The 12,617-nt window shown below is 33.7% G+C and overlaps 1 protein-coding gene across 1 annotated transcript in view; it reads right to left on the bottom strand.

Annotated features, from left to right (window-relative positions):
- Positions 1-12,617, bottom strand: part of KTN1 (kinectin 1) — a 99,754-nt gene that overhangs the window by 48,344 nt on the left and 38,793 nt on the right. Inside the window, exons 5-9 of the mRNA XM_032482085.1 lie at positions 12,006-12,136; positions 6,879-6,995; positions 4,716-4,856; positions 1,977-2,083; positions 1,022-1,154 (exon numbers count right to left, since the gene is read on the bottom strand). Coding sequence (XP_032337976.1) covers positions 1,022-1,154; positions 1,977-2,083; positions 4,716-4,856; positions 6,879-6,995; positions 12,006-12,136 — 629 coding nt within the window. The remainder of the gene's footprint in view (positions 1-1,021; positions 1,155-1,976; positions 2,084-4,715; positions 4,857-6,878; positions 6,996-12,005; positions 12,137-12,617) is intronic.

Here is a 12,617-nt window from a genome sequence, read left to right as displayed (position 1 = left end):
CAGTAGGCACTTAAAATTCACAATTTGAGATATAGCACAACACTTCAATTATGACTATAATCTTTAATGTCATTTATCTACTTCTTCATATGCATAGAGAACAAACTTCCATATTTATAAATGCCACCAGTAAACACACCAGCAAGACAAATATTTCAAAAGACACTGTATCTATCACTCTCTCACAGGGACCAATGAAAACTTCAAGAAAACAAAAATTACACTACTTTCCACCTTCAATTATTCTCAAAACCCTTATAATCCCTACTACTCTGGAACTGGTATTAAGGTATATCGATTGGGTAAGACTCTATCTGATACATTTAACTCATAGAAATTGAACTATATGTTCAATAAATCCTCTCCCCAGTAAAATAAAGAACAGACAATTCTAGTCATCATTCTACTCAACGTGCATACGTTAAAAAGTGCAAGAGAAATGAGTCCACGTTCATTTCAGATAGCCTAAGTAACTCCATGCATGTCTGCTCAGTATGAGCATCTCATTGCACCAAGTCACATTCTGGTATCTAAAGAAACAGTGTGATTTTTGGTTCTACCGTGGCTAAGTAAAAGCAACTGGAGCATTATTTGGCCTTGTGCTCAAAGGAAAATCATCTATTCCAATGCTGGAATAAGATTAGGCTCTACTAAATTTACTGAGAAATCCAAGCTATGGATGGTAAGTGACATTGAAGGTAATTTTAACTTATATCAAAAACTTGATTTTTGCCTTCACATGTAGGCCCTAACTTCCATATATAAAACATGAAATTCTACTTTTATATCTGTCAATCAGCTAATTTCAATTTTCATATCTTCAAACTGTGTTCAACTTCAAACTCAAACCTATATCCAATTCTTCTGTTAGTGTACATGCTTCATATACAGGCAGAGCACTTAGTCTACAAGTCCCATTAAACCTCAAACTACATTTCTCAAACTTATGTATACATTTAGGTCATCAAATTGAATATCTTCATTATTTATAAAATAATAAATAAAGGTAAGAATATATCACCTTCAACTGAGCAACTCCTTGCTCAGCATTCTTCTTTTGGGCTTCCTCTTGCTGTAGCTTTCCTGTTTTCTCAGTCAGTTCATTCACCAACCTAGCATAATCCTGGCGAAGTTTATTTAGTTCAGCAGACTGCCTGAAGACAGTAATTGGATTAGGAACCTTCCATTATTACAAACACATATAAAGAGTAAACAACTTTATATTAGTTTGCTAATTGAGTAATTCCACTTATAGCCAACTGAAAAAGAACGCTATAAGTGACTATCAATAATGAAATCTGGTGGAGTATAAACTCTGAATCATTCTGATGACAATAACACAAACACTAAAATTACTGTAAAATAATCAAGAAAAATGGATGACCACACACTCATGAGCATGAATCAACAGTGTCACCCTCAAACTGCTGTTCTGAAAAATCTATTAAAATCAACCACTCGAAGTGTTTATTCTGTATAAGCATGCTACTAGTCTTCTCCAGGATACTGGTTTCCCAAAGTATGGCCCAGAACCAACTAAATCACTATCACGAGGAATGCACCTTAACATGCAGATCCTAGGACTCTACCTCAGAACAACTAAATCATAATCTTTTAGGAGTAGGACTCAAAAATATGCCTTTTAAGCTAACATGCCAGATGTTCTTCAGAATAATGAAGTGTGAAAACTACTGTTAAAGGGAATAGATGGCTTAAAACTTGTAAATCATAGATTTGTAGATTGTTTCACTGGTGGCACTAGTATTTATCATATACTTTTGCTGAAGAGGTTCTTTACACAGCAAGAGGATAGTTTTTGAAAATTAATTTATTTTAGAAACAAGTGTAAGAAACAAAAATCTAACCAATTACTTTCAAACACCATTTTGGTGACTGGAGAAAATACTCTGCTATTCAATGAAAGTACTCTGCCGTTCAATTAAAAATAAAGCATTTAGTAACATTTAGTAACATACTTGCTTTCTAGTTGATTTGTAGTGTTGCTGACAGCATCTCTCAGTATGCCATTTTCCTGCTTCAAGTGAGCTATCTCTGCCTCCATCTGCTCACGAACTTGCTGGAACTAAAATTATTTCACATACGTAAGATTCAGAAAAAAATAACTGTCAAAGCCAACTTCAAGGAAAATTTATTATGATGAGAATGTAAAAAGCATCAATAGAATGAATTCTGGACCATCTTTCTCAAATAAATAAAAATAAATTTAAAGAATAAATTACATTTTGATAATGAACACAAAATACATGTAAGCTGCCACAGTATTCAAAAATGCAAGTAGATGTTACCTGCTACCATATGCAAAATACATACATAGAGATACTATTTTAGAACTAAAACATGTTTTAGAAATCTTTCCTACCCAATACTCATATAGAATTAAGCCTGTATTGATCCTAGAATGTCAATTTTGTTAGCAATATTTTTAATAAAAGATTTTAATTTCAAATTTTAATCAAAAGTTGAAGAACTGAAAATATATTCAAAAAATTTCTATTAAGTTACAAATTGAGCCTAAGCCAAATAAATGGCAAATTCACAAAAATCTACTTGCTAAAAATATCTGGACTCTAATTTTTTATTTCAGAATTACAGAATCAAAATATAAAGAACACTGAATTTTATATACCCACAAGGATATGTCTCATTTTAGTATGTAAAATAATCTTAATAATTTTTAGTAAACTTATTCAATTAAAAGAAAATAAAGTATATGTTTCTACTTTTCAGAGAACTTGCCATATGGAATCTATATCCTGGCCTCTATAAGAAATCAAATTTAAAAAAAAAAAAAAGAAAAAGAATCACTTAAGCACCCTTAAGTTTCAATAAAAGATGTTGCTACAAGTACTTGACTAATTTTCAAATGAATAGTAAGTCAGAATTAAAAAGAAAAAAGGATCACATGAGGCCAGAAAAATTAGTTCTTCAATAATCTGATTAATGAGAAAGAATATTTCAAACGGCTGGGAGTTGGGAAGATGGAGGATTAAGCCAAATGAAAGCATCGAAGCAGTGAATGAAGTAAGAACCTGACAAGAGATTCATTCACTTCTTTTTTTGCTATCAGTGTTATTTTCATGGAAAATATTGGGACTTTGATAGCAGTGAAGAATAATTTAAAATTTCTCAGCAGACCAACAATGTGATCAAAGTAATATTTTACAAATAAAAATCTGGTACTAATTACATAATAGAATGGAAATGAAACATCTATCAAGAAGGTACTACAATTATGCTAATAAGAAATAATAAACTACGGTTATATCTAAGAACTGAATGCAAGAGTAACGAGAAATAAAGTATCTTAAAGATTTTAAAACAAATCGTAGATTGGGCAAGGGAAAGAGAAGTCAAAGGATTCAAGTGTAAGGATAATACGGCTTGAAGTATTAGAAAATAAAAACAACCTGATCAAAAGCAAGAGTCTGATTTTAGACAAACGTTAAATTTGAGGTGACGACAAGCATTTCCAAACTGAAGCATCAGCCAGCAACAGAAACAATTTCAAAAAAATCACTCATCCAGAAAGTTCAATTAGGAGGAGTATTATAAGCCCACTTGACAAGCAGACTCCAACCATGTTCCTCAATAGTCCTTTTATCAGTAATAAAGATGATATTTCTATGGAAGGGAGAATGAAGAGGGGAGGGAAGAAAGAAAGAAAGAAAAAACTACAATGATAATCACTGGTCCAGAACTAACTGAAATCATGAAAAAGGATTAACATTGTATAAACAGACAGTAAGAACTGAACCTTCTAAAATGTTGGAAGAAGACAGGTGAAAAAAAGAACAAGAGACAAAACAAGGTCACTTAGGCCAAAACCTTAGGATTTATCCCTCATTATCACTCTTCTTCTCTCCACCACTGCATCACTAAGCTCAATCTATTACCTCTTTTTATAAGTCAAATGCTTCCCCTCATTATCAACATCTGACTCAAGGTTCCTGTTTTCTAACTTGAGTTCCTGCAAAAAGCCTTCCAACTAGCCCTTGTTCCACTCTCCACACTGCTGCCATGCTCCACGCTATGCCAGAGTAGTAATTTAAAATACTAAAATAATCACACTGCCAGGTTGCTTACACTCTTTCACTGGCTCCTCTGTCTTTGGGTATATAAGCTCTCTAAGACCTCTAATTTATTTCTCTAGGTGTCTTCATTCCAGCCCTCATTCTCAAATACCACAACTCTTACTGTATTCTCACCAACTGTTATCACTAGACAATCTGTATCAAAAGCACTTGAAGTACACTCATCAAAAAGCTCAATCCTGGGCCCCAAGAAAAACCCACTGAACCATAATCTCTTGGGATGAGAAGGAACTATTAGACCAAGTAATGTCTTATATCCAGTGCCCATTCCTTCACCCTCTTTCCTGACAATGCCTAACTGTTTCAAAAGATTCAACACAGCTTACATATCATTTCTAACAAGTCTTCCTTATCAGTCCTCTTCCCAACTTTCATCTCCATTGTTCCAAAGCACTCAATGTGTACCTCTACTTAATGGAGGATTTACTTGTCAGCTTCCAGCCTCTCCACCTAGAAAAGTTGCTTACTGAAGAACAAGGAGCCAGTTTAATTAGCCATTTATCCTATGCCCAGCACAAGGCCTTCCATATATTAGGCACTTAAAAGTTTGCTAATTAAATGAATACAAACATTTAATTTTCTTTTCAAAGAATGAAAATGTACCTTCATCTGCATCTGTTGAGTCTCTTGATAACTGACATGCATTTTGTTTTGAAACACATTATGTTCCTTTTCTAATGTTCCAATTCGATCTTTCATTCTTGCTATAACCACATTGCTCCTTTCTTTCTCTGCCATCATTTCCTAGAAGAGTAAGCCAGAAAAAAATTACAAAAAAATTTGTTATTAAAAAAGTAAGAACAAGATTACATTAAGAAGAAAACTTTTTTAACATTAGCAAAAATGATGCCAGTAAAGCAATCATGAACTCCGAAACAGGTACTTGCTTAAAAGGCAAGGTCCCAGGTTTTTTTAAAAACTGTCTTCTGCATCTTACCTGCTCTTTACACCAATTCTCTTCATAAACACTCTGCTGCCCTGTTTACTTGTATTTCAAATGCACTTTCTGGTCTAAGAGTTCAAGAGCTGAACCTGGAATAAATCCTACATTCTAACTTGACTCCAAGAAAGAACATTTTTAAAACAAAACAGTTAATTCTCCATCATCTGCAAGTACTAGCTCTCTTTTAGGGTACAGAAAAGGCCAAAAGGAAAGAGAGGGGTATGGGTATAGCTCAGAGGTAAAGCACATGCTTAGCATGCACAAGGTCCTGAGTTTAATTCCTAGTACCTCCATTAAAAAAATAAATTTAAAAACTAATTTCAAAAAGAGAGAGACACAGAAAGTCTCTTTCCCAAGGGAAAGAGATGAGATAATATTTACAGCAGAATGAAAGCTTGGAATAAGGAAAGTAAAACTCAGAAAGTTTTATTACCTTCCCAAATCAAACCTTAAAAGGGTGATTTTGTTTTGTGTTCCAAGTATAGTGAACTCTTAGAACAAATACTAATTATCAAAGTACAAGAAAGCCAAGTAACTTTAAAGTTATCTGCAGGTATGATCAGTCCATTCCCCTTGCTCTAAGAAATTGTTTGATAAAATTTAAGATTTTTATTTAACTGACGGTTGCCCATAAGTGTTAGTTCATTTATATTTGCAAATTGTTCTACTGATGTACATAATACACTTAGGAAAAAGTACACATATATTAAGTATACAATGCGATGAATTACACAAAGTAGTTTCCCTTTTAAATTTTTACAATAATCAGAAAACTATAGTCACATAAAACCAAAGTTTCTAATCGTAAAGAAACATGTCTATTTTAGCAACAACTCTGATTAATCTTAATCTGACCAAGTTTTCTGTTGACTTTTTTTTATTTACCTGTAATTCATAGAAAAGATTTTGTATTCAAATGAGGCCACTCTCATAATGTCATCAAGTAGCTATGTGAATATTAACAGAAATAAACCTCACTTACTATTAACTCCTAAAAGGATAAGCAAGCACTTCAAGAGGAATGAGGCCACTATGGAATTTCAATTATGTTCTCAGTCTATACAATTTTTTATGTAATTAATATAGAATATTATATTAGTTTCAGGTATATAACCCAATGACTCAATATTTGTATATACTGTGAAATCACCACCACAGTAAGTCTAGTTAACATCATCATACATAATTACAAATATTTTTTCTTGTGATGAGAACTTTTTATAAAGATCTACCCTTAGCAACTTTCAAATATACAGTACGGTATTAATAATTATAGTCTCGATGTTGTACAGTACATCCCCTGGACTTAACAATTTTATAACTGGAAGTTTGCATTTTTACATGATTTTTAAAGGTCTCTCAGTAAAATTTATGGGGTTTACATGTTTTTAAAAGGTCTCTCAGAGTAAAATTCATTGATAAAAAATTACAAATACCACAAAAACCCTTATAAATAAATTACCTATGTAAGAGTTTCATATTTATCCTATAAATTGGATTTAAACAAGATGACACCAAGTTTTGTGCTTCTACAGAATAATTTTAGGTCAGACCCAATTGAAACATACTCCCAGTGTCTAAATGTTTCCATTGTTCTGAAATGAGTATACTTATAAGTACTGTAATTTTAAACACAATTCAGCTGTAGGCTATAATGATATGAAAGAGTGAGACTCTTCACTACTGTCAAAATTCTAGAAGAAAATTACTTTTACCAAGTATAAATTTTTTACACAAATAAATCAAGAATTATGGACAATTTCTAAAATCCTTCATTGCACCAATTCAGAAAGTATAATCCTTAAATATAAGGATGCCTTTACCTGGGTTAACTGCTTACACCGATCCTTCATAGCAGCAGCATCCTCCTTCACAGCAGCAAGTAACTTGTCTTTTTCCTGAAGCTGATGTAGGAGTGCAGTTACCTCTCCTTTGCTTGACTACAATTGAGAAATCAATACAGAATTAGTTAACATCAGCTAAAGAAATTAATGAAAATGAACTATCTGATATAAGTGTTCTTAGGTCAATGCAGAATTTGCTATTACATATAAAGTAGAATGATTGCCAAACACTGGTCAGTTAAGTATCATTCAGAAAAACCATTGTATCATTATATATTCTGATGCATAAAATATTTATCAATCAAGAAACAGATTTTTATAAAAAATTATAGAATTTCCATTTTTAAACCCAGAATCAAGACACTAATCTCTCCCTTTTCCTAAAAGAGCAAAAGAGGAGTATGAAACCAAAATGCAAACTGAACCAAAATGAAATGATCATCTGTAATGTCAAAGCACAATATAAGGAAAGACTGCCAAAAGTGGTGGAGATCAAACAGATGCTCAACAACTCTATCAGAATACACCTAAGACTACAGAGGTGCCATGGGTACACACCTGAAGTTAACAGACATACACTCAAAGGTAAAGCCAACAATCCCTCGTGATATGAGCAACCAGTGCAAATGTAGAAGACTGGAATTTTCTTGGTAGAAGGTCTCAAGAAGTAGAAGTAGGAATAAAGGAGAAATCATACATATAAACTTCACTCAGAGAGAGAAGCTTGGTCAGTGAGGCAGAATTAAGAGAGATTCTCTAAAGTGAGACTCTCTGTAGTGAAGCCTTTTATCTGAGAAGAAGGAAAGGCTAAAAGAACTCATTTTCACGCATAGCCCAAGGAGAACAGATGGCCTTGGCCGTTCATTATCAACCTCCAGCCACAGATATGATCCAAGAGGAACATCCCTCATTGGAACAGGAGTATTAGTCAAAAAGAAAGAAAACACGGTTTATGCAAAATGTAAGAAAAAAGGAAGGAAAATAGTAAGAAAAACCAAATGCCAAGAGAAAAAGTAAGAGATTACCAGAATAAGACTGTCAAGAACAGACAAAAATTGTGACAAAAATATCACCATGAGTTGCTTTGTCCCAGGAAATATTATAGGAATCAATGCAAGGCCACATGATAGTAAAATTACTGTAACTTCAAAGAAGCTGAATTCCTTAGGTTTGTACAGTAGGGTGGCCACTGGAAAAGCTCAATAAAATAATAAAAACTTGGTTGATTATGCTAAGGATGCTTTTATTGTGACAGCATACTTGGACAAAAATACATGAAAAAAATGCAAAATTCAGTCTGGTCTCAGACTTCTATCCAGCGATATAAATGTAGACAATGGTAAAGCAAGCATGACAAATTCTCAAGGAAAGAAAGTGAAACCCAGAAACATTACACCCCACCAAATTATTATTCAAGTATAAAGACAACACAGAAGCATTTCAACTTGCCAGAATTTGGGAAATACAGTTACCATAAGACTTTCTTAAAGAAATTCCAGGAAAAAAAAATTTAGTCAACCAAGAGATGAATACACAAGCTATGGCAAAAGAATTAGTTTCAAGCTTTGAATTCACCATTAAGCTGTAGAATTAAGACTAAAAGATACATTAAAATTATAGTCACAAAACAAACATTAAGTATTGCAAGTATCTGATAAACAAATGCTGTAATTAATTAGCAAAAGTAGAGAGAGAAGAGAGAAAGCAGGAAAAATTTTAAACAGGCAGACTTCCTCTTGTTATACACATAGCATGGGGCCAAAATAGTTAATAACTTAGAGTTGGAAAAAAAAATCACGTAATTTTTTGAGGTAGTAGTTTGGTTTGTTATTTATTTTTAGAGGAGGTACTGGGGATTGAACCCAGGACCTCATGCACGCCAAGCATGCACTCTATCACTTGAGCTATACCCTCCCCCCTAAAATCACATAATTGAGGCAAATATATTTAAAAGTCAACACTAAGAAATTAATAATCAACTAAAATTATCAAATACATTTTAAATATTTTCTTACTAGTAATCATACTAACAGTCAACATTTTTGAGCAATTACTGTAATGCTAGGATCTCTAAGCATCTCTATGTATTATCTCATTAAATCCTCAAAACTTGATTATCATTCCCATTTTAGAGATGGAGAAACTGAGGCACTGAGGTTCAGTAGTTTAATCTAAAATCACAAAGCTCAAAGTAGGAGAGTCCAGATTTGAACCCAGAAAATCTGACTCTAGAGTCCAGGATCTTAACCTATACTCTAAATGCAAAACAGAACTGTCTTGTAGCTTAAACACACACAATGTAACATCTCCTCTCCAACTCTGCAACCTCTCTAGCTTTTACTGTTTTTCCCCTCCCATCTAAGCTTATTAAAAGTGGACACTCACTGTCACCTTTCCTATTCATTCATCACTTATTTACAGTCTAGTACGCCAATGAAACTGCTTTCACTAAGGATATCGAATCCAATTTTTCAATCTGTACTCTCCTTGATTGCTCTAAACCATATCATTGTTATCTTTTCTCCTGACCCTTCACCTCCCCACCCTCCCTAGGCAACTTTGATTCCACTGTTTCCTGGTGTTTCTCCTCTCTGAACCCTTTGTGGTGGCTTTCCCTGGCCTTTAAATGTTGGTGCTTCTCAAGGTTCATTCTTGAACTTTCTTACCACTCCCCATATCCTCTATGGTCTAATATACATCACATATGTACTGGTGATAGTGGATTACTTTCCTAAATTACTCCCATTGCAATCTCTTTTCAACTCCAGAGAAATTTACATTCAACTGTGAAATGATTGTAGCCACTTAAATGCTCCACGTTGTTAAAACAACTTTCTAAAATTTTCACAATCCTCTATTCTCTCTTTCTCTCCAAAGTGTTCACAAATATTACTGTCACCACAATCTATTCAGTTACTCCACAGCAAAAACAAGCATTCATTCTGGACTCTTCTTTAGCCACCGCTTCTACTTGGTCAGCAAGTCGTCTAACTCCTCTATCTCTATCCCATGCCTCTGCTTGTGCTCCTGCATTTATCCTTCCCTCTCTCTGAGGTGGTCTTTATTAGGTGTGGGGATTCATTTACATCCAGGATCTTGAAATCAACTAAAAGGTTTGACCAAGACTCAATTTCCATGACAGAAAAAGGGAGAAATTAAACTTACCTAGTTTTCCCAGATATAGGGGACTTACAAGAACACTAAGTCCCTGCAGGTAAGAATAGAACCACTCCATGAGAAACCCAGAACAAGATTTTAATTGAAAGGCAAAAGGTTCCATGGAAAAGGAAAAATGTGAAGTTTCAAAATAATTACTCTATTTCAAAACCTTACGTTTAACAGTCTCCAACTTGCCCCGTGGCCGCCTCATACAGCTATCAAGGTGAGTGTGATTTACCACCCAGTCTCTAGAGACCAAAGCTGTCTCAAGCAATAAAATGACTACTCTTGCACCCATAAGCTACCACCAACATCTTTAGTCAGAAGAAAAACAACTGAAGCAATTAATTTTAAAAAGCAGTAATTTCAAAGTTAGGTAGTAACACAGTCACTTTAGCTGGAGGCTTTTCCCTGCTAGATTTTCTCAATCCCCCAAAATAAGTAAGAACCCTTTTAAGACATACACCAACCCAATTAAATTAAAGTAAATTAAGAGACAAATTCTTCAATCAAGAACTCTGAGAAAGTTCCTTGCAACAGAATAATCTGCTTTGTATTCAAAGTCATAAAGTTATTGCACTTATTCTGCTGACCCTCAAACACCTTGTTTACCCTGAGCTATTGTTGGTATCACAAGGAGACTGTCCAAGCATATGACATTGTAAGATGTCACAGATTTATAAAACACACTGTCAACAGATTCTTGGAAGTATGAACAGACTTATAATGCTATAACAAGTGCTATGACAAAAAAAAAAAAAGTCCAGATAGTTATGATAAAGAATAGCAGAAAGAATAATTTAGACTAGGAATTCAGATTAGCCTTAGATGAGGAAATAATACTTAAATGGAGATGTAAAGGAGGAATTAGCCATGGGAAAAAATTAGGGCTTGGGGGTTTTAGGACAGTCCAGACCAAAGAAGATGTTTGGTACGCTCTAATAAGGGAATGGGGAAAAATTCCATGAGATAGGCTGTAGACAGAGATAGGCATAGGCCTTCTAAAAACTCTGGATTATGTTCTAAGTGCAAAGAGAGAGCACCAAAGGGTTTTTGAAGCAGTGAGTAATATAACCTCATACACCTTGCAGTTGTATAGAAAAAACTGAAGGCTACAAGGGAACATGGAAATATCAGTTAGGAGACTATGGAAGGTAATCAGATGAGAGGTGATGGCTTGGACTAGGGTAGTCTTTAAGAAAAAATGGAATGCACTAAAAGTTTTAAAGCAGAAAAGTGTTAGGAGTGTGTGAGAGAGAGTGTGTGTGTGTTTGTGTATGTTTAGAATAAGAACAATTAAGTCCACTACCTAATACTGAACACCAGGTACCATGTCATCTTTACCTTATGTAAGTAACACTTAAAAACTTGTCACTTTTCCCAGTATGACATAGTGTGTGAGATAATATAGTGAGTGTGACCTATGAGAAATTAAATACTAACTTCCACAGATTTCTTTTCATTTTTTGCAAATTTTAGTCAGTCACAGCAGTGATTCTATCATCTAAATCATTTATTTTAGAAGGGTAATATTATACACACACACAAGAAAAAGATTCCCAGGCACTTTGAATGGTGCTGTCTTCAGCCACAAAAACATTCCATATGTTATCAAGAAATCACCTGACCTTGCCTTAAATACTTCCATTCATCTTAGCCAAGTGACAAATGACTTTAAAGTCATATAAATCATCTTATTTATTATAAGGAATTTGTTTTTGTTAAAACCTCGATGACTCAGACACCTGACTGAACTAAATTAGTGTACTGATTAGTATGGATACATGAAGTAACTTATGAAGGCATTCCAGAACTTTTAAATGTGACTATGTGCTTAGGGATATAAAGGGTGAAAATAATTTATAATTTATTGCTCTAGCAGAAGTCTTCCTTGATGAACTTCTACTCACTGCCCCCAAATATGTCCATAATTAAAAATATGCTTACTTTCTTTAAAGCATCCTGTATCACACCTGACTTCTCCTTTAGCAGGTCTATAACACAAAGGGCCTCATCTTCAGAAAATGTCATAGTCTTCAAGGACAGAAGAAAATCTTTAAATTTCACTTCAGCATTTTCTTAAAAAAAAAAAAAAAAAAGAATTAACATTTAAAAGATACAAGTAATAGCTTCAACAAAAGTAAGCAGCCAGAATTCTTGACCCAGAAAGTCAATAACCAAGAGAAAATAGATTAACATTTCAGGTCAAACAAGAGTAAACGCTCTAATCAAGAGAGGAAGAGTGTTTATCATCTTTAATACAATATGGAATAATTACATTAACTAAAAATTTGCTCAAACTGCAGAATATTAAAGTGCCAATAAAACCTTACTTTAAAAACTTAAAAAACATTCAAATGTCTAGTACATGCTAGTATCTGGACTAAATATATTCACAAATATTCTCATTTAATCATAATATTCATGACATATAAACCAAGTTTTAGAGATGAGAAATAAGCTTAAAGACAATTATAAAAAGGAATTTTGATTTTACAAAGATCAAATAGATAAAAGTAATCCTCACATTTAAAAAAATTCACGCATCACACATCCCCT

This window comes from Camelus ferus, chromosome 6 (assembly GCF_009834535.1).
Source record: "Camelus ferus isolate YT-003-E chromosome 6, BCGSAC_Cfer_1.0, whole genome shotgun sequence".
Taxonomy (NCBI): domain Eukaryota; kingdom Metazoa; phylum Chordata; class Mammalia; order Artiodactyla; family Camelidae; genus Camelus; species Camelus ferus.
This window is presented reverse-complemented; position numbering and strand designations above follow the sequence as displayed.